This window comes from Pyrenophora tritici-repentis, chromosome 2 (genome assembly GCF_003171515.1).
Source record: "Pyrenophora tritici-repentis strain M4 chromosome 2, whole genome shotgun sequence".
Classification (NCBI taxonomy): Eukaryota; Fungi; Ascomycota; class Dothideomycetes; order Pleosporales; family Pleosporaceae; genus Pyrenophora; species Pyrenophora tritici-repentis.
The window spans coordinates 3,248,649-3,270,195 of record NC_089391.1 but is presented as its reverse complement, the minus strand read 5'-3'; the positions used below and the strand labels follow the sequence as shown (position 1 = coordinate 3,270,195).

At 52.8% G+C, this 21,547-nt stretch overlaps 7 protein-coding genes across 7 annotated transcripts; 2 read left to right on the top strand and 5 right to left on the bottom strand.

Annotated features, from left to right (window-relative positions):
* Positions 1-71: 71 nt before the first annotated feature.
* PtrM4_066900 (MTP18 multi-domain protein) lies at positions 72-1,157 on the bottom strand (the record flags this gene model as incomplete). Its single annotated transcript, XM_001933396.2, has 3 exons — positions 72-263; positions 331-931; positions 988-1,157. The coding sequence occupies 3 exons, from the start codon at positions 1,155-1,157 to the stop codon at positions 72-74; spliced, it is 963 nt and encodes a 320-aa protein (XP_001933431.1).
* Positions 1,158-1,610: 453 nt separating this feature from the next.
* PtrM4_066890 (DUF2611 domain containing protein) lies at positions 1,611-2,161 on the top strand (the record flags this gene model as incomplete). Its single annotated transcript, XM_001933395.2, has 3 exons — positions 1,611-1,658; positions 1,867-1,994; positions 2,116-2,161. The coding sequence occupies 3 exons, from the start codon at positions 1,611-1,613 to the stop codon at positions 2,159-2,161; spliced, it is 222 nt and encodes a 73-aa protein (XP_001933430.1).
* Positions 2,162-2,625: 464 nt separating this feature from the next.
* On the bottom strand, positions 2,626-2,739 carry PtrM4_066880 (uncharacterized protein; the record flags this gene model as incomplete). Its single annotated transcript, XM_001933394.2, has 1 exon — positions 2,626-2,739. The coding sequence occupies one exon, from the start codon at positions 2,737-2,739 to the stop codon at positions 2,626-2,628; it is 114 nt and encodes a 37-aa protein (XP_001933429.2).
* A 2,031-nt stretch (positions 2,740-4,770) lies between these two features.
* On the bottom strand, positions 4,771-8,014 carry PtrM4_066870 (chitin synthase 2; the record flags this gene model as incomplete). The annotated part of the gene is made up of 2 exons (XM_001933393.2): positions 4,771-6,044; positions 6,094-8,014. 2 exons carry the CDS (start codon positions 8,012-8,014, stop codon positions 4,771-4,773), a joined length of 3,195 nt encoding a protein of 1,064 aa, XP_001933428.1.
* Positions 8,015-8,819: 805 nt separating this feature from the next.
* On the bottom strand, positions 8,820-11,080 carry PtrM4_066860 (UbiH, 2-polyprenyl-6-methoxyphenol hydroxylase and related FAD-dependent oxidoreductase; the record flags this gene model as incomplete). The annotated part of the gene is made up of 6 exons (XM_066105742.1): positions 8,820-9,472; positions 9,518-10,607; positions 10,656-10,667; positions 10,724-10,898; positions 10,958-10,984; positions 11,043-11,080. The coding sequence occupies 6 exons, from the start codon at positions 11,078-11,080 to the stop codon at positions 8,820-8,822; spliced, it is 1,995 nt and encodes a 664-aa protein (XP_065964369.1).
* An 818-nt stretch (positions 11,081-11,898) lies between these two features.
* Positions 11,899-12,657, bottom strand: PtrM4_066850 (uncharacterized protein; the record flags this gene model as incomplete). Its single annotated transcript, XM_001933391.1, has 1 exon — positions 11,899-12,657. The coding sequence occupies one exon, from the start codon at positions 12,655-12,657 to the stop codon at positions 11,899-11,901; it is 759 nt and encodes a 252-aa protein (XP_001933426.1).
* A 309-nt stretch (positions 12,658-12,966) lies between these two features.
* On the top strand, positions 12,967-15,186 carry PtrM4_066840 (RING-finger-containing ubiquitin ligase; the record flags this gene model as incomplete). Its single annotated transcript, XM_001933390.2, has 2 exons — positions 12,967-15,015; positions 15,064-15,186. The coding sequence occupies 2 exons, from the start codon at positions 12,967-12,969 to the stop codon at positions 15,184-15,186; spliced, it is 2,172 nt and encodes a 723-aa protein (XP_001933425.2).
* Positions 15,187-21,547: the final 6,361 nt, after the last annotated feature.

The following is a 21,547-nucleotide window of genomic DNA, read 5'->3' as shown; positions in this document are numbered from 1 at the left end:
AGATACCTTTCTACCCCCAAAAGCCAACTATAATATCTAATGGATGGCGTATGAATTCCTCGGCGTGCTTATTACAACTCCTTCTTCAGCTTGTTGGACTCCGTCTCCTCTTTCCTCAACTCCTTCGCGCCCGTCACCGGCCTTCCCTCAACCGCCTTCTCACCACCAATCGCCTTGAAAGCGTTATAGAATATCCATTCCGTCGCATGTTCAACCGGTTCATCGAACATGTATGGTAGGAAAGGCACAGCGGCAAGACCAAGCTATAAAACTGTTAGCACATGCCATCCCGATTACAATCATAACAGTACGAAAAGAGAAGGCACTCACTCCAATCGGCCCCCACGTCCTCAACGTCTTATTCTTAGCATCCTTGAGCGCCCGTCCCGAATACCTCACAATACTGTGAATAGTAAACGCCGGCAACCCCATACTAGCCACAGCCTGAAACACAGCTCTCTGCGCCATAACAGCCCTGTAATCCTCAATCACCGGTATCTTGCCCGCCACCACTTTGCCCCCCGTCAACGCCGTACCCGCATCTCCATACTTGACACCCTCTGTACTCTTCGCATTGCGCGCAAGCTCCTGCACCTTATCGAATATCCCCGAGCCTTTGCCTGTAGCTGCCAGATCCTGGTTTTGGCTAGGCGCAAGCATCTTGTCTGCAGTTTCGTCCATATAGTTTTCCGGGTGCAAGATACGCTGATTTCGGACGTATGCTTTGTAGCCTTCGTGCGAGACGTCGCCCATGAGGTAGAGCCATGAGATACCGTAGGCACCTTTTACAAGGTACGGATGTGCAATGGGACGGAAGGATTCGCCTATGTCGGAGGTGTAGGCTACGTAGCGGTGGGCGGAGAGCATGATGGTGCGGATGCGGGAGGCGTAGGCGGCATAGCGGAGGTTGGTTTCTGTGGTATCTTCACCTCTGGAGGTGTGTGTTAGATATGTAAGGGCGAGTAAGTGGGAAGTGAATGAACATACTCGCCGTCGTAGACGATTTCCCACATCTTCTCGTCGTCGTTGAGGGTATCTTGGATTTCCTTGGGCAATGCTTTTCGCGGCGGCGGTGTCGAGAAATCGGGCCTTACGCCTTTTCTTTCTGCGGGCACACCGTCTATCTCTCCTACTTTCCGAGTGTCGTCTTTCGCCATGATGTGTGATTCCTCTATTGTGTGTCCGTATCTTTCCTTACTCCAGGTTTCGTTTTTTACCGTCTTGTAAATTCTTGCAATGCAATCAATCAATGCAAACGAATCTTCTCCAGCAACCGAAAGAAAAAAAAGCTAAATTTCCAAGGCAGCAGCAAAAGACAATCGCACCATGGTACCCTTTAGTTCGCACCCACAACCACCTCGGCACCCGACGTCACATCTACCGCACCTCTCATCATCCCTGCCAACACTGTCCCGCCATCAGCCACATCTCACAGCCACATAAACACCCCACCAGCCACATCCCGCCAAGCCCCCATCTTCTCGCTCTCTCTTCCGAAGCAACAAGCTCCGTCGCAACTGAACCCACCACCGCAACCCGCTCCATCTCCCATCCATTGACCCGCCGCATCACCCGCCACCCACCCGCCACAACCCCCCAATACCGCTAAAATGGTTGCCATGTACACTATCATGGGCCGTCAGGTCGGATCGCATGTGGTACGTCTACCCTCCAACACACAGCTAGGGCGAAGAGAAAAAAGTCTGGATATCGTGGAACGGGAAGCTAGGGAATCTTGGAGCTAAATTTGCGTCTGCGCATGTCCCAATTGCAGCTTTCCTTCTAGGGACATGAAAGAGGAGCATGGACAGAAAAAGGTTGTTGGGTTTGAATTGGAGCAATTATGCTGACTTTGTATCTTGGTAGCTCGCAATGGCCACGCTGGGCGCCACATTTACCGGCGCTGCGCTCTCCATGAGCGGCGGCAAGAAGACGGACGATACGACTACTCCTCCCATCAACGCCAAGAGCAGTGATGAGGAGAACTTTGTAAAGTGAGTTTCTTCTCTCTCTCGAGTTATTACGCCTTGGGACCCTTCTCCGCCATTTCAGCCACTGGCCAGCTGGCGGGATTTAATGCATACTTCGCAAAAGCATTGACTGACAATCCATCAGGGAGTACGTCAAGAAGGCCGCCGACAAGGTCCAAGGAAAGCAATAAACGCCGCACGACGATTCGCAATCGCACGGAAATACACACACATGACACACGCGCGATATGAGAGGCTATGAGGACTACTTCCTGATCTACGGGTCATGAGCAAGCAATTAGTGGTATTTTGTAGATAAAATATACACCACCACGAGGTTGTTTACCACATACTACCAACAAGACAAGACCAATTTCTTGATTATTGTTTTGGACCATCTGATGTGTTGACACAACCAGTAGCGATCATGGTTCGATAAAGTCATTGTGAAACATGAATTGAGTATTTCGGATTTCGGATACTAACAAAGCTGTACAGAAAAAGGACATGATAGGACAGGGCATACAAACAGTTTCGTGATAACGCGCCCATCACGCCAAACTCCGCGTCATAGTCCCATACCATAACACGCCCCTACACACTAACCCGGCCCAAGCCAAAACTCCAATGAAATGCAAGCTAGGCACTCCTCCCTCTACCCCACAACCTCGCTCCCCTCCGTCACACCGTCCACCTCCGTCCCCTCCCCACCGTCCACATCCATATCCTCATCCTCCACAATCTCCACCTTCTTACTCATACTATCCATAACCTTGCAATAAAACTTCGCCGCCTGACCCCTCGGGAAACAAATCTCCTCTGTCAGATAATCAGGCAATAGGTCTAGTAACTCTCTATCGCGCTGTTCGTTGAGCAGGGGCTGGTATACGAATTCCGTGTCTTCGTAGGAAGAGGTGAAGGGGGAGGGGTTGGCGACGGTGAGGTGGAAGTGTAGGGCTGTGGGGAGAGGTTAGTTTGGCTTTGTAGGGGAGGGGGGGAAGGGGATACGTACTGCCATTACGCCCAGTCTGTATACAATCATAAACATCAGCGTCCTCCTCATTCTTCCGCATACCCAGCACCACCAGATTCGTCAAATCGCTGTAAAGATCAACTTTATGTTTCGCCAGCGCCGCCTCGCGTGCTGCCTCCGCGGTACCCGGTAGCACGACGCCCGTTGTCCTCGGTTTCATAGCGCTACCAGGCACAGTTTTACCAGAGTCTTGTTGCTGCGAGGAAGAGCGTGCGGCGGAGAGTTTATTGGAGAGGATTTTATTCTCCGAATGTGCGGTTGCGAGGGCATCGGTGAGCTTCTTGTTTTCGGTGGCGAGGCGTAGGGATTCTTTGGAGGCGGAGAGGAGTTCTTGTTTGAGGGTTGGGAGGGTCGAGGTGTGGGATTGGAGGGTTGTGATTTGGGCTTTCAGGGCAGTTATGATGGCGTCTTGGTCTATATAGGGGTGTGGTGTTAGTGTGGTGGAATAGATATATGGGTTCTGGCCGGATAAACATACCTTTTGCGATTTGATCGGTTCGTTTTTTGAGCTGCTCAAAGTTTGTCTCTTTGCCTGATGATGCTGCTTCCCTTAGGGTTTCGTATTTGGATGTCATGGCATCCAGTTTTCTTGTTAGATCGCCTACTTTTCGTCGCATGACGGGATCTCGCTCAGAGTCTGAGACGCTTCCTGTTCGTCTCACACCGGCCGAGGCTCGTCGTGCCCTGCTGTTTGGTTTTGCTTGGGCTCGACGTGCTGAGGGTCGCGATGGCGGTGGTGGGGGCATGCTTTCAGGTATCTCGTCCACTTCTATCGTCTCTGAGATATCCATTGGGTCTGCGTCTGGCTCTGGCTGTGTCTCTGGTATCGTCATCTGTTCGGGCTCGGGCTCGGGTTCTGGCGCGCGTTTCGACTTTGCGGTCGTCTTCGCCTTTGTTTCCCTCTTCGTTGCTGGCTCTTTCACAGCTGCTTTGCGTCCCCTTTTCGCTGGCGCTGGTGCAGCCTCTTCAACTGGTTCCTCCTCCTCCTGCGCCTTCTTCGCTGGCCTGCCCCTCTTAGCTGGCTTAGCCGGCGCTGCCACCTCTTCCTCCTCAAACTCCTCTACTTCCTCCGTATCGCTAGCATTCTTTTCCGTACACTCAATCAGCGCTTTGCGACCTTTTGCCGGCGCTTTCTTCACCCCTGCCCCCGTCTTCTTCATGAATACCACACTACTGCCACTCACTCGACGCGTCGCCGGTCTGCCCTTAGCAGTCGCCTTGGTCGCCAGAGCCGCCTTCTTAGCCTGCGCAACTGTTCCACGCGCTTTTCGCGCTGGCGCCTTGTTTTCGCTGTTGGACTCGGGTGTTGGCAGTGCATTGAGCTCGTCAACGGTCATTTCGTCTTCCGATGCCGAGTCGACGGTAAAAGAAATGTTTGCGACTTTACTTCGGGGTGGCATGATCGTTCTTCGTCCAGATTTATCTTGGTAGTGACGAGTGTTGCGCCGCGACATGTGCGGCGGGACAAGCGTGCGAGCGGGACGTAAACATGGCCCGAGCGTCACATGTTAACGCGGCGCTTTCGCTCTATTGCATGAAAGTCAAAACGTTGGCTGAAAGGTAACTCATCATCATTATCCACAAAAGCTATCTAGAGCTATCTACGTTAAAGACGAGCTGGAGCGTCAAACCCTCAGCCCTGGTATCATCCCACACTAAGGTATATATCCCAAAACGCCAAAAGAAGTTCAACTTACTCGTAAAGTCGTAAACTCTTACTCAACTTTTCACGTTACCCATTAGATAAATCCCCCAGGTCCTCATCATCTATCTTCCAACACTGCTTCCACCCCAGTTGCTGGGAGTCATGCTGCTAATTTTGCTCGAAATTGTGCTGCCAGAGAACCAGCTGCTCGACACGCCACCGCCAAATCCAAACTTCCACCACTTGTTCCTACCATACTTCCTTCCACCTCCAAGTCCAGTTCTGTTGCTCTTCTTATCGTCAATCTTATCCTGCCACTTGAGTTTCGTCTCCATGATTGCTTGAATACTGTTGATAATGAGGAATGTTGTTGAACCAATGGCGCGGAAGACAGCAAGACCAGCGACAGCCCAGAGGATAAAGGTAAGGTAGACATTGTGCGTCACCTTGCGGTCCGAGTAGGCTTCGCTGACCGTCATGGCAAGAATTGCGTTTGAAATCATCCAAATAACCACCATGTAAGTTCTCACAGCACGGTAGTAATCTTCCTGCTGTTGCGATTCCGAAATTGGCGGCTCTGGGACTTCGACACGATCACGAAGGTTGCGCAGCGCTTCATCGTAGCCACTGTCAATGTCAAGTTGCTCAGATGGCATCTCGAGTTCGACCACGTTCTTCGTCTTTCCTTTGGCGTCTCCAAGATCAGTCTTTGCCACGTTGTCTCCCTTGGTTCCCCACGTGATGTCGTGCGTGTTGCAAAAGGCATACACTTGGAGCGTAGCAATGTAAGACGGAAGGAGCGCAAAGTACTGTGCACTGGACGTAAACATATGCCATGGATCCAGGTACATGAAAGACATGAGGAAGTAGAGACCGATTGTAGTTGCCGTTGATACGATAAGGTTGGTGAAGACGTTTGACCCGAGTGACTTTTCGGCCTTGGGGTCTCTCAGCTGGACGATGACGATGTAGAAGGAAGCGAACGTGGTATAGGCCATAATAATGCCATAGATGATCATACTCCAGAAAAACATCTTCTTCGCACCCTGAGGTCGGTTACCCATGGACAGGATGAATTGCATGCAGATGAGTAGCGTGCAAGTGTATCGTAGGATGTAGAAGATGATTTTTCCAATGTTGTGGCCAAATGGATCCATTTCCGGATCTGCGAGGGAACCAGCGACAAAGTAGAAGGTCAGGTAGAAGTTGGCAAGCGAGAAGAAAGTGAACAAGAGTTGCACAAACTGGTAGACGAATTCGATGTGGAGGAGGATCTTGCGCCAGATGGTATGGTCAGTTGCCCACACCTGCTTGAAGTGAAGAAGCGAGTACACGGCAGCAAAGAAGGCACCGTTGAGCCAACGACGACGCTGGGAAATGAACTCGGGAACAGCGTCTGCAGATCGTTAGCAAATAGATGAGGAAATTGTGGCGTTTCTTCTTACCTGGCACATCCGTCTCTCCAGTCGCCGCTTTGACATACTTCAAGACCCATTGCTCGCTGCGCTTTGCTACAAGCTCCCAACACAGAATACGATCTTCAGCCAAGTACATGTTGGCAGTAAAGACATCAGCATCTTGGCCGTGCAGTGTCTCACCTTTAAAGTACTGGCTGAGGGGACCGTGACCGGTGTGATCATTCTGCAACGCGTGGTAGCGGTACGCTGAAAGGGCACCTGGCAACACAGTGATGTAACCAAACACAGACTCCAGAGGCTTGTCCAAGATATTGGACATTTTGTATTCAAAGTTCTGCGACGCAACAAGCGGGTTCAAAAGACCGAGCCATGCTTTTCCCTTGCCAGCCTTGATCTCTCCAGCAGCTCCGGCAACTGACGAGTCAGTGTCGAACGCTTTCCACAAATGATAGAGAGCCTTGGGTCCTGGCTTGGTTCCAACATCGAGCAGGATACAAACGTTGGGGTTGAGTGCGCGACCAAAAGCATTGAAGAACCAACGATGGGAGTTTAGTTTCTTGGAATTGCGCTCCTTCAAACAGAAGATCATTTGACACGGCACAATGCCCTTTTCGGCGCCCTTGAACTTGAGGTCAGAGTCCAAAGAGACCTGTGTTGTGTATTCGTATACGTGGGCCGTGACTTCCTTCTGGTTGACGTGGTTCTTCGCAATGCCCTCCTGGAAGCAGCCCATGGCTGCAATGGCGTCCAGTGTTCGAGGATGGACCTTTCCACGACCGTCGGCAATGATGCATACGACGATCTTCTGCCATCCATCCTTGCCCCACGTTCTCGACTTCATGCGCGAGCAGAAGTGGCTGATGTTTTGCATGACACCATGCATTGTGCGCGTAAAGTCGATCTCGTTCTCGTTGTACATGGTGACGGCGATGAAGACTTCCGTCTCACGCTGGTTGCCAATGTTTTGGCGCAACTTGTAGCCACGATCGATAAAGTCGTCTGGGTCACAGGTAACGGCCGTGTATCGCATGTGGGTGAATTCAATGTCATCGCGTCTTGGGAGGAAACTGTATAAGATGGTGGGAATCTTGCACTCCAAAATAAGCTCTCCGTTGATCAAGCGAACCTCCTTCTTGGTCATTACTGCGTCTCGCGCACCTCGTCTTGCTTGCGCACCGTCTGGGGCCGGCCCATAGTGATCCGCCTTTTCGTCTACCTCGGTGTAGACGTCCGTGTAAGTGTCGTCAGACATGTACGAGTCGCGCGAACGCAAGTCGGGCCGATCATCACCCACTTCAGTAAAAGGATCGTCGTCGTCGTGGATACCTATCGATTGCATGTCGGTCATGTCCATGGTGCCTTGCGAGTCTCGCGATCTGGGACGACCGCCATGCGTGAACAATGGCGCAGGAGGCAGCGGCCGCGTGGGGCTGCCTGGTCGTGGGTTGCCATGGAGGTCTACTGGCTCATACGAATTTACTGAAGCCGGCGGTCGCGAGTAGTCGACGGATGTGCGTGTGGGTGAATACGGTCGATCGGGTGACAAGGGCCGTCGGTATGGCACATAGTCGTCGTCGACTGGCGGTGAAAAATTGGGAGCGCTATCCAATATTGAAGGCGTCCGCGAAAGGCCAGATACTGAAGAGCCTGTGGGGTGATATGATCGTGATACCGGTGAGGATGGTCTGCGGAAAGATTGTAACGGTAAGCCTGGGTCTTGTATCCGCACGGTTTTGACAGGCGCCATGTAGGCGGCGTCCTGTGACTGAAGCATCTTCCTGCGTGGCATCTGAGCGGCTGCAGAGGCCGGGCCCGTATTCGAGCTCAGCGCATCGCCCGCTTCGCGCAAAAAGTCGTGAATGTCGGCCTCGGCGGCAGCTTGCTTGCCAACCTCGGAGGGAGTCATGCGCCCGCCCAGTGCAGCAGTGGTACTGTTTACGCCTGACATTGTTGTTGAAGTGTCCTCGAACGAGGCTCTTCTTCTGAGTGAAAATGAGATCGAGTCCGGAATGCAGGACGGACGCAAAGGAAATATAGACAGCAACGAGGAAATAGCGTGGTACTTACGGCATGTAGCTCTGGCTTTCATCCACGTTTGTCAACAAGCGCATGGTTGATCCTCCTTGCAGCTGAGGAGAGCCGTCATCATCATCGTATGCAGGCGGCCGTCCATAGTGCGTACCACTCGGCGTTGTGGGCCCGTTCATTGTGCGTTGTGCGTGCAGTCACCTGCGAAATCAAAGTAAAAAGAGAAGTGTGCAGCAGCCTCGATAACTTTTGTGCAACTCAATCGAAGCGATTGCGACGTCAGGAATGCGATATTAATGTGTCTTTTAGAAAGGGGTGGATTGGCTATTCGTGGGCGAGATGGGACCTCATGCGAGCGCATCCGCCAGAGTGTTGTTTCTTCGGGCGTTGTTGTGGAAACGCGACATCCCTGTCTCTCCCAGCCCAGCCAACCCGGCACAGCCCCCCCAGAGCCGCCCACATGTGGCACGTCAACCCCCCATTTAGCTACCACTTGGCTTCGATCCAGCCCCGTGTGTGACGGTTGTGCCTGTCGTGATTCATGGAACGCGCACGTCAGAATTGCGCACGACGGGCGCACAGACGAGCGGGTAGGGCGGCAAGGCGGTAAGGAGAGGCGGGTAATGAGGCTGATCACGACCACACCGAAGTTATTTTCTGCCACCGCAGCTTCAATCGTGTATTGGAGATGCGTTGATCGTAAATCAATCGTTCATGTCTCCAGTCTACCCCACAAGTATCCCCTCAAAGTACCCTTCCACGCCCTTGGCCCCCTCCTCATCCACCCCATCAATGAACCCCACATATTGATCCGGCCTCGTAACAACTACGCATCCCGTCTCCCTACCTACCCCATACCCGCCATACGCATCACCAAAGCCCTCGTGGTACGCTTCATCATCTACATAGACCTTGTCGTAGTCCCATCCCGTCCGTGCATCAAACGGATGTAGCACCTCTGGGAAGTCCTTGAGAAGTTCGACGTCGATGCGCTTGGACGAATGCAGAGTAAGCACCTCAATGTTCTTGTGAAGATGAGGAGCCAGTATTGGTGATGAGGTCATGTACTTGCAAAAGGCTTGTAGGCGGGCGCTCTGCGAGGGATTAACTACATTACCGGCGAAGACGATGATGCGGAAGCGACCGTCACTCGCGAGTTTGGGCTGGAAGTCGTATGCGCGAGCGCTGGCTTGGTTTAGCACTTGGTAGTTGGGGAAGCGCATGCCCAGTGGCGTCTTGGACGCGAGCTCTTGCTTGCCGACGAGCTGGATCTCGGATGAGACGTCGGTGCCGTCGCCTTGCTCGGCGGCGTTGCCTGCTTTGCCTACTAGCATGCTCGTTCCGTAATCGACTGAGAGACCGGTTGCAAATAAGTTGCCTGGGAGTTGTTAGCACTGATTCTCTCCAGTCATGTTTCGCTTACCCTTGAGGAAGGCCTCTTTGAATTCCGACATGCTCACACCCTCTTCATCCATGAGGTCTTTGGCCGGTCGGCCGGAGAACAGTCGCGAAAACTTGTGATCAAAGGCAATGAGATCCTGTGCAATCCGCCTCCGCTCAGACTGATATGTTTTCAAAATGCTAGGTTGGGCAACTCCCTTGACCACCAAGCCCAGCTTCCAGCCGAGATTGTACGCATCCTGCATTGACACGTTCATACCTTGACCAGCCTTGGGCGAGTGTGTATGCACGGCATCACCAGCCAGGAATACACGGCTATCACGCTCAAAGTTCTTGCCTACACGCTGACCAATCTGGTACGCTGTCCACCAGTCGCAGTACTCGTACGTCAGCTTGTAGGGCGCGATGATCTTCTGTGCAGCCGTGATAATGGTTTCTGGGGTAATCTTCGACCGGTCTGCCCGGCCACTGGCATCAGGCTTGATTTCCGTAAGCTGAATATAGAGACGAGCCATCTTGTTCTCGCGGGGAATGATCATCATGGATCCAGCAGATGCGCTGTGTATAGCGCAACGCATCCGCACATCAGGGAAGTCGGTAATGGGAATGATGTCAAGGACACCCCAGATGTGGTCCGTTGGCTCTCCTTCGAGCTCAAATCCGAGCTGTTTTCTGGTCCAGCTATGGGCGCCATCGCAGCCCACGACGTATTTTGCCTTTACAGTCTCTGTACCGCTCTGGTTCTTTCTGCTGTTTGCAATCAAATCTTCCGTGTCGTCCTCTGCAAGATTGCTCCTGAAAAGGCCATCGTTGACAACTGATCCCTTGCTCTGGGCCGGCTTCGCTTCTTCTTCGCTAAGATATCGCAGCTGCACAGTAATTGGGTAGTTATCGGAGGAGTGGTCGCTGACTAGATTGTCATCGATATGGAGCGCTTCGGGAAGCACGCCACGCTCGACTTGTAACGAGTTCTTGGTATGCTTTTTGATATGGTCAAGGAAGAAGCGCTCGATCCGGCCTTGGTGGAGTACAATCTCCTTGAATCGGGAGAGACCAACGGGTACATCCGGTACGCGATCTGAGCGACGTATCAAACCATCTTCGCCGGGATTCTACACAAATTAGAATAGACAAGGAACGTTTGGAGTGAACAAACATACCCACATGCAGAACTGTGTGTTGGTTAGCCATATATCATCATGCCATCAATCCCTGACGAACCACATACCTCTATCAAATGGTTTGCCTCTTTCCATGCTCTGTCTGCAAAGCCAAAGCTATCGAAAATCTCCAGACTACGTAGCTGCAGCCCATCGGCTTGACCAGCATAGATCTTGGTACCGCGCTTGTCCACAATGCGAGCATTGATGCCGCATCTCGCCATCCATGTCGCAAGCATCATCCTGTACCATTTGTCAATTTATCTCAAAGATGTAGAATCGTATCAGGGTTTGCTATTTACCCTGCTGGACCGGCACCAATGATGAGACTTGAGAGCTATTAGCCATTGTCGGTGCAAGATGTAGTTTTGATTGTAAAAAGCTCACACGTCACATTTCGACTCTTGCGAATCGGTAGTTGCCATGGTGGACTTCTGTTCGCTCGCACCGTTGTCGAATCTTTGGCCGAATCCAGAAAAAGGCCGAGTGTTGTAGATACCTCGTGTATGTAACCGTGGTGTTCAAGTCCAAAGTTGTTTCCTGGCCGTGGGTGGCTTACCACGTTATATAAGTAAAGTCCAATATTGCCCCCTCTCAATCGTTCTGTCTTATATCGGCGGTTTATGGAGTCCCACATGCGTGTTTTTGTGGCAGAAAGCGGTACCTTACCGCGTTGCCGGTGTGTCCTTACCCCACATGTCTCCAAGCTACATCAGGGTCAAATGACGCACGGAGCTGTTGAGATGAGTTGTGATTCGCGCAATTTGCTGTGGGTCGGCTCTATTAGCTGCAAAGATTACACCCACCATCCATTAGGAAGATTCGGCTGTTGTTTGTCTGCCGTTTGTCAGGGCTTTGTCAGTGGGGATAGTGGGTTTTGGGTTGCGGCGCTCGGTCTAAGAATCGGCTGTATACAGTATATAGTAAGATGTTGTCAGCAATCTTGCTGCACAGAGCTACAGCATCTCCACTATACGTGATCTCCACCAAGCTAGAGATGGTCCTGTTCCATACAAGTACTTGATGATGCCTCATACAGCAACGCACGCTGCTTTCCAGCTCTATCTACACCATTACACAGTTCACAGTAAGTCGGGCCCATGAACGTATATGCGCATGATATCTTGAGTGCACGCCAGAAGTGCCAACCAAAAGTTTAAGATTGTTTTGAAAGCAACTTGGATAACTTAACCTTGTTGTTTTGCAGGCGGACTTTCAAGCTTCTTGGGTATAATGCGGAAAATCAAGCATGTCCTAACTGTGCACGATGCAGCTCACGCCTCATACTTTCGGCCGAAGACAGATGTATGTCCTCTGAAAGGTGTGTAATCCACACATTAATGTCGGAACGAAGCTGTAAGACACCCGCTTGGTGCTCAGACGGGAGTGTACTGATGATTTCATCGAGGCGTTCTGCAATCTGTATGGCTCCCGCAAGCTCTTCTCGTTGGATTGTCTCCTTTTTGGTGTAGAACTCATCCGGCTGTTCATCATGGACACCATCAATAGACGTGCTTCTCGAAGACGGTGATAGGGCCGCAACCTCATCCTGTAATCGCGACTTCGCACGCTTGCTCTTTTCGCAAACCTCGAAAATCCACAGGGAAAGCATGTGCGGATAGAAAGTTCTTTCATCAATAGAATAGGGCGCCTTCGGTTTGTGTGGGTAGTTTGTGATGACATGTTCATAGTACTCGCGGACCAGGTCGAAACCGTGCTCGGACAAGACTCCAATCTCGCTATCTTGCGAATTGTTTTGCGAGGTTTCGTTTGGAGTGAGTGGGTTGCGAGGAATAAGTTTTTCCGCATCTATGCCCGAGCGTCCTTGATTGAGAGCATCGACAGGGCGGCCAGCGAGGCGCGCGATTTGGCCCCAAGTCTCGGATGCACGCTCATACTCCCCTCTTAGTAGGCGACTATGCAACATGGGCGAGAATTGGTCAAATGCAGCTTTGATGCCGCCTTCAGGCCGCTCGCGCCCATTGAGAGCGAACGGTTGCATGGAGTAGTGCGTGGTCGGGATATCGGGCCTAAAGACACCAAGTCATGGGTAGGCGGAGGGGAAAAGAGTTTGTTTCAGTGTTGGAGCTGAGGCAAAGAGCAATGCATGGATCGAAGATACTAACTCAACAAGGCTAGCGCGACGATGAATTGGGAAGGCTCGGCTGCACGATACATGACGGGCAGCCGCCGCTGGAACGTCGTCGTGGTCGCTCTGCCCTACGCCTCGACCCGACGACGCAACCCCCGACCTATTTCCAGGTTGCTTTAAAGAAGAGGCGCGCCTTCCTCGCCGGACGGCCTCACCAACATGGGGCAGGCACATTCAAGACGGGCTTCGAATATCGACTCGGACGCGCATCCACGGCGCCGCTCCTCGCGCCCGCTGTCGTGGGCGCCTGGCTTCCTGGGCTCACCGCAGTCTGTAAGCGTCAACGACAACGTCAACACACATCCAACGCTCCTGTCAGCTGCACGTCAACAACATCAACCGCAAAACGACCGTCCACGATCTAGTGCCACTCGCCTCTCCCGCCGACTTTCCTCACATATCTCCTCACATTTCGGCCTGCTCGATGCTGGTCCGTCACCGTCCGATGCTGAACCACCACGGGCACCATGGCCTGGCCGCTCAAGAGCGAGGCTGACGCGGGCGCGCACCTCACTGAGCTCCATGGCCGGTCTATTGCAGAGACGCCCATCTTTGACTGCCCATGTCCGTGACGACTACACCGATACAGACCGACATGACGGCCCGGCCTTTGTCACATCAAGAGCAAGCATGCCAGGCCCCTCAGCCTTGCGGCAGACGGCAAGTGAACGCGGGCAGTTCCTTCCTCGTGTCCAGGTGCCGGAACTGGGACTCGACTTTGATCAGCTGCTGCAAGCCAACTCACCCACGGACACCGACGCACAACGCCCACCTTCTTTGGCCTTGCGGCGGGATGGGCGAGGGCTTGGCATGATTCCCTCACAGCGGCGGCTACGCAATATGATCGGCCACCCACGTAGGCGGCGGTCACTGTGGCAGGACGCCGAGCACATGGAAAATGTGGAGCAGCTACGCCAGGGCGAGGACCAGGCTGATGTGCTGTCAAGGCTGCTTTCGCTGGCCGCAGCAGCCACTGCAGCCTCGCTTGTGGGCGACGACCACCAGGCTGCCACGCGAGACGGTACCTTTGACACGTTTCTACAATCCCTGCAGAATGGTAGCATAGCATCGGCCCTACGAGGCAACGAGCAGGGCCAAGACGGCGATAACCCGGGAGCCAACCAGGCCCCGCTGAACTTCTTCAGGATGTTTAGGTTTGGCACCAGCACCGACAACCCCAGGAACAGGAACGACAACGCCATCGGCCGTGGAGAGGGCGACGAAGATGGTGAAGGCAGGTTGGTGCCCATCATAATCGTTGGCATCCGATCCATACAGCCAGGCAACGGTACGGGCCAAGAGGATGCCAGTATCCCACCTTTCCTCGATGCCCTGTCAAGCTTCCCCACGCCTCCAACTTCACCGGGTGATACCCATCACATGCTACCACCCCCACAGAACGGCACACGTTTCAGCCACCGCCGAAGAGCGTCAATGGGTGGCTTCAACTTCCCGTCCAATTACGACAGCCAGAGGCACCAGCGTGCGAGTCCTCAAGACCGCTCGAGTCCCTGGTCTTCAGCGACAGACTCTCCTTCAGCCCCCTCACCGCCGCCATCGACACCTGCTACCACCCTCAACTCCTCCGCTGTACCCTCGCGCGCCTCCACACCAGCAACCTCGACCTCACCCCCTTCACCCACCACACTATCTTCTGCAGCTTCACGGGCCAATAGCTTTGTCCGAACTGCCCCCGGATCCACGCTGGAACCCACCGTTGAGGAACCACAAACACACACTCGCAATGCTCGGCCCCGTCGCCTTAGTGAGTCTGACTTCACAAGATACGGTGCCGGTGCTCCAAGAAGAAGAGGTGTAGTAGAGCCTGACAACAACCCCGGTGAAGGTTCGCGGAGCTGGATCATCTACGTCCTAGGGGGAAGCTATCCCGAGAACCATCCGATTCTTACCACGCCGAGTCTCTTCACTGAGTCGCCAACCTACGAAGACATGATGCTGCTATCCTCCATCCTCGGCCCTGCGAAACCACCGGTTGCCAGTGAGGAAGACGTTGCCTCTGCTCCGGGTCTATTCAGGATACGCGGTACTGACAGTGCCCTTGTAGCTGAGGCTGTTGACGGGGACGAGTCCATTGACCTCGTTGCTGACGCACGCTGTCTTGTCTGCCTGTGCGATTTTGAGGCCGACGAAGAAGCGCGAAAGCTGGTCAAGTGCGAACACATGTTCCACAAGATCTGCATTGATCAGGTATGTTGGCAAGCACTTGATTGAATGTCTCGTACTAACCTGTCACAGTGGCTAACTACCGGTCGTAACTCATGTCCCCTCTGCCGAGGTGAAGGCGTTCACGAAACAGCAAAAGAAGCCGATGCTCCCGCCGACGCCGCTGCACCTTCCGCTCCCCCAGCAGTCGCATGACCTCGCTCGCACACACATTAAGTTCCAGTTTAGCTCTCCAAGGAGACCTTTGCTCGTTTCTTCACATATACCCCCTTTTCTTACGTGATTAGTCTCGCGCTCTCTCTCCGACATGATTGGATACTGGAATATTTCTCACATCACGACTCTGCTTGTTTTCTGCGACTCTGGAGCGTTCACGGCGTCGGAAATCTCTCTCAATTGAATGTTTGCATTTTTCTTTTGCATTGCGGGGCATCTGCGTGGAGTGGAATGGAATGAAATGGACGGACGGAACTCGAAACGGGAAACAGGAATCTCGACTAATCTTCTTTGTCATGGATAACAGCATATGGACGACTTTCTACGAATCTCCTACACTGTGTATATGGGGTAGGGCCGGCGGACGGATGGATGGACGAAATGCAACGGCAACGGAACGAGGCATGGAATGGGTTTTCACTTGAGTTCAGGGTAGACAAACGGAGGTGATGACAAATGAGCTGCTTTCTGGTTTTAGCTTTTGTGTGCGCACAAAAGTAGAAAGAACTTGAGCAGTGTGTAATGAAATGATAAAGAAAGCTTTTTGTTCGATTGATATTATGATTTTGATCTGAACTCGCATGTGACTTGTACTGTGATGTCATCGTTTCCACATTGCTCGAACACGTGGTCGAATGTTGCAATTGTGATAGGAATTTATGGTGATGAATATGAAGTTTGGTCGTTATCAGAGGGGTGCAAATAGACGTGGTGGTAGTAGCTGAATCTGTAGCGCATGTTTATGCTACCTACAACTCAACCTACCACGCTTATACCACACTCCACCTTTACCAGTGGGAACCATACTACCTACCACCTACCCCTCCTCCCCTCCCTCCTTACTGCTACTCTCCGCTACTACCTAGGTACGCAATATGCAGGGTCCATTCATGTTGAGGTAACCACGCCGCAATGCAATGTGTGTGTCAATCTCAATCTCATTCAATCACGCATTCATTTACCCGCGGGTGAAGTTTGTACGGTTATACGTGTACAATCCTGCTTTGGTACTGGTACGTACAGGTACATATCGGTACTCATGCGTATGGATAGGTAGGTGCGTGCGCGGGAATTACAAATCAGGTATTCCAGGGACGTGGGTCGCCCGTTCTTAGCATGTGAAAATTGAAGGTGGAGGGATGAGTGTTGGTTTTGCACATCTAGGTTGGTAGGATTGGGAGTTTTATCGCAAAACATTCTAGTCTGGGTAAATAGCAGAGGTCTTGCAATGCTGGGTCGAGGTACCTTTCTACTCGCCCAAACAACCAACAGAGCCAAGTCGTCTACTCATCTCATCACTTCGACATCCAAGCTTTTCTCCATCTCGCTCAATCCATCTCAAACAGGAAAATGGACACGAAGGCAACGGGTGGAGACAAAAACAGTGGGTCACAAATGGCGAAAAATAGTTCATTGGCTGGAAAGGGGGATGAAGGATCTGAATAGTCACTGCTGCGGCTGGCTGCCACGTATCCACTCCGTATCCACCATCCTGTCACCGTATCCAATACGGAGTGCTGGGTGGGAGAACCATTACGGGTTCGACCATCGAATCGAAAAAATACGGTATGGGACGGATGGTGGATGGGCGGTGTTGGAAGCCGCTGTTTGGTTATCGAATGGGGGGGGGGGGGGGGGGTATTACTGTACTGAATGATCAATGGGGGATTTCTCTCTCTTTTTTTGCTTCCCCGGCTGTTTCCAGTCTTGTAGCGTTAGCTGCCTGATCTAGGGACCTGTGACTTGCAACATAGGCAGATATGTGATGATACATCGAACCACCCCCACCCTCCTCCGCGGAGCATGAGCGCAGCAGAGTCAGGCAAGCAGCGGAAGGAATACCTCTTTCACAAACTTCATACAGATCGTATGATGGGAGCAGGTACGGACGGGTGTGGCGGCAGCCACGGATTCACTTTACTTCCTCTCTCCCTTCCTCATAAAGATCGACAAAGCAGTCAGACGGCGTGGAGGGGTTGCATGAGCATGAGCATGAACGTGAGGATAACTAATACCAAAATAGCCTACCGTACCGGCCGGTATATTGTGTGCCTGAACATCTGCCCAAGCATGAGTCTGGACTACCGACCCGATCGGTAGCAATACCGGTACGATGTCGTACCGGCATTACCCGGTAGTACGAAACTAACCTCCCAGGAATAGCAGAAGATTCAGGGTTTTGACGTGCATATTGGCTATACCGTATTTCCTGCTTTGCTACTATCGGTGGTTTGCGTCATGCACGGCATCGGCATCTCATACGTAGACACATCTCATAAGCATGTGGACAGGGGGCGTGGTTTATAGAACAGGACATGGTTTAGGTACTGTAATTCCAAGACTTGAGACAGCGTTTATGAGTTCTGTTGTATCGGTAGGATTATCGTTCGTTTCGTATATCGGAGTGTTGGCGCCGAGTGGACGACTCGTTCCATTCAGCTCCAGCTCCAGGTTATTTTAAGCAGCGTGTTATATCTGGGGGGTATTTTGGGTATGTATTAGATCCGTTTCCGTTGACGGATGGAGAAAGCCGTTACACATGTGGGGTCGGGGGTGTGAGTTTTATGCATAACATAAGATATCATGGCAGATACATATAGACACACGGGCGTTTTGTAATGGCTTTATGCGATGGGTTTATGGTTCGAGGGGGTTGGGGTCTGGCTTGGACTTTTTCTAGTTTCGGGAGATGCGGCAGGCGGGCGGGAGGGTAAGATGGCATGGATGGTTTACCTGGTTGGTGTCGTTCGTTTGATGTATGGGCACTACCTATGCGCTGTGGGAGTAGAGTTTCGGAGCTATTGTAACACTTGAGGGTGATATTGAGAGTAGAGTTTGGACATGCTCGATACTCTGTCGGTTTCTTCCATTTGCGCATCGACCTCCTTGGTTTCGTTGACATGGAGGTAACTTGTGGATTGCCCAAGTGTTGTCTGAAGAGATTCTCGGCGCATACGAGTCTAAGCCTGAATGGACCATAGACCTTAGGATGTGCGTTTCTGGCTTATGAGCTGGGGCGTATGGGCGTCCAGATAAGGGCGAGGATTACTAGTCAGGCTAGTAGGTTGTCGGGCCATCGTCATCCTTGGTAAATGCATGGCCCGATGTACAGTTCTGTCCCAGTGTTTACTTCACATAGCTGCTATCAAGTACCGTCGCGTCATTAGTACATTCAGGCGCCCTCTCATAATTACAACAACCTCGTCACTCACTCGCCATGTCGAGCGTTAGAAACAAGGCTATATGAGAGTATGCTATAGCTGTGGTTGGGATAAACTAGTCGCCGTTGTGTTGGCGGGGACCAGTCCGGTATTCAAGATTCACCCATGCCGCTAGCCGCCTCGCATTCGTATCTGTGATGCTCGGAAATGAGGATTCTGATTCAGCAAGGCAACAGTATGAGAAAGCCAGTCAAAGCGAAAAGAAACGTATAGCTCGTGCAAGTCTCTGCATGTGTGCGGAATTTTTCCCCAGGGCCATGCATGTTTCTTCAGCCTAGGCCTAGCTCCTTCGCGTTGCAGTTGCTTTTTTCTGTTAGACGGCAAATTTCACGTGATGGGGCGGCACTCTATGCTGAAATGAAGTGGAGATTAGTTGGTAGGTAGTGTCGATAGCCAGGCAACTAGCATGACGTTGAGATGGGCACATGGAGTTGAAGATCTAGCAGGGTTTTGCAGTGTAGTCACACATGGCGGCGTCGCGATTGGATGAAAGGGTGTAGCAGTCGTTTGAGCTGAAGAGGCTGGTGTTGCCCAGACGGATAACGGTGCGTCCAGGCCGCAAGGGTGTTTTCTCGGAGTCTGGGCAGAAAGAGGAAAATCGCATGCCACAGGATAGCATTTTGCTGCAGGAAGGCGGATACGGAGAGTTTCGATGCCAGTAGTCTGTGAGTTTCGAGCCTGATCTCTGGGTCGTCGAGGTTGTCGGCGCAACCCTGATGGGCGCGCAGCACGTGGGTCCGCTGCTGCGGGACTGCAGGTGAGAATCGTCGACCTGGTCCTGGACCACTTGCAATATGATGACTCGAGCAATCGTGGTATTGGAAACTTCCATGGACGGGCGGCACATGTTCTGCCGTAATATTTTCCCGCTTGCGCTGACTGCTTGCAAGATGCTCGGCATTTCAGTAGCACCGCCGGTCTGCGTCACGTGTCGGGCGCCGAATCCTTCACCTGCAATGTCCAGCCCGTCTGAGGAGGAGGCGAGAACAGATGGGTCAGCAAGGTTTCGTCCCACGTTGCACGACACATCTAGACGTCGTCAGTTCGCCAGTCGTCAGCACAAAGGCATAGTATGGATGAGACGACGGTCAACTGGTGTCCTCGATCATGGTAGGGCCCACACAGAGGCCCACTGCGACCATCATGCACGGCAGTCGACCCGTCAGCAGTGAGCAGCGGCCGATTTGCCATTGCATTGCGGAATTCCGCCATATACCTACCCCATTGCAGGCATGGGGTATAGGGCAGAACACGACATGGCCATCTGCTAGGTCTCACTATTTCTGTCAGGGCCCATGACGATATCAATCCCGTCCTGCCTTGATTCGGCGTGCAGTGGCAGCGCACAAGCCAAAGAGAAAGACTCCTGTTGGACAGAGGTGCATGGCACGACACCCGAAGTTACCTCATGGCTGCTCCTGGAGAGCCGTCTGGTCTGACATTAGAGGGGGGGCACATTACAGCTCGACCTGATACTGCACCAATGTGTCGCTGGCTTGCGGGTGCAGGTGGAATGGCGCTAGAGCAAAGAGGGGGCAAATGCCAATCGTGCCACTTGGCTGCCAGCAACAGCATCGGTGCAGTCTGTGCAGATGACGGTGGCGCCCTCCAGCCCCGGGGAGACGCAGTCTGTCTACCACGGTCACGGGACAGAAATCTCAGAGCAGCCGTTCTCCCTTTCAACGGCGGTTTCCCTGCTCCAGCGTGAAACGAAGCCGATGGGGCTTCGCACGGCTGGCTAATCTGTGGCAAGCCTCAAGATTAGGGCGGGTATGTGGTTGAATATCAAATTGTTGACATGTTGCAAATAGGCACATTACATATGGATGAGGCTTGAAAGTCTAAAGGGCTGCCACGGGGCCATTGCACTGCATTGCATCGGAGCACTCCCCACTTCAGGAATCAGGAGAGTGCATAGTGGAGTTTGCGGAAAAGTCCATGGACCATAGATAGTATACAGGCCCTGCCCTATACTAAACGACACCCTTCTGCCAGGCCTGAGTAAGGGGATTTAGGTGTAGCGCCTTCAGATGCGCAGACTAGGCCTGACAGCCGCCCAGTCGCCGACGAGTGACCTTCTTGCTGGCTGGTCCAAAAGCCCCACATCTTCTCCCCACCTTGGATGGTGGATTTTGGGGCCGGCGCATATCATGGCCGGGTTGGTGCTTGACTCCAGCTAGGCTGGCCCCGTCTGCTGCAAAGGCGATCCACGACCCTCACCGATTCCCAACTGCTCGCGGTCACGGTCGCCCTGGCAGCAGGCCTAAGGAGTAGTTGACAGGCGGGATCCACGCCGGGGGATGGGTCAAGACAGGCCCCTATGCGGCTTTCTGGAGCGACAGTTCCGGCAGCCTTTTCAGCCCTCTCCAGACGTGTGATTGCTTTGAAGGATGCTCGAGTGGACCAGTTCGCACCGCGATCAAGCGTGGGATCGCAGAGTGCGTCCTGCGTCGAGCTAATCCATGGCTGCGCGGAAGGCGGAAGCGTTTGTGTGCACGGCCATGGCGGCTTGGGAGAGCTCCTGGGAGCTCCTGCTGGGAGACAACTCAGCGGCTTGCAGCTTGCTTTTTGCCCTTCTCTGCACCCCGGCTTTGGATGCAGACGTTTGATGATCACTCAACTATCCGTTCTTGGCTGAGAAGATTGCTTCTTTGTCCAGACTAAACACAAGGCGGCTGCTGTCACGGCCCGGCTTTCTCACACAACCACTGCCTGCGCCCCTGTTGTGCCCTCGTCCTCGACGACTTTGTCCAGTCTCAGTCGCAGTCTCAGTCTCAGACAGGCTCTGCACATGCCTCCATTGTCACCAACTGTGCTGCCGCCATCTCTCTTGGTCCATTGCCGGCATGCCTCAGGTCCATCACATACGTATTTAAGCCGCCTGGTGGTCTAGCTGCTAGCTTGGGCCAACACCCGCGCGCCGAATTCAGCGTGCATTAACCTAAATCACGGCTTTGCTCCTGCAAGCCTGAGTCCCACGACTATATCCCTTCAAAATCCCGTACCTGGCGCCCGAGCCATTGTCACACCCGTGGACACGGCGATCGACCTCGGACCCTTGCAATTGAATGACGTTGATCTCTTTGGGCAACCCTACCGTCTCCATTTACCATTACAAA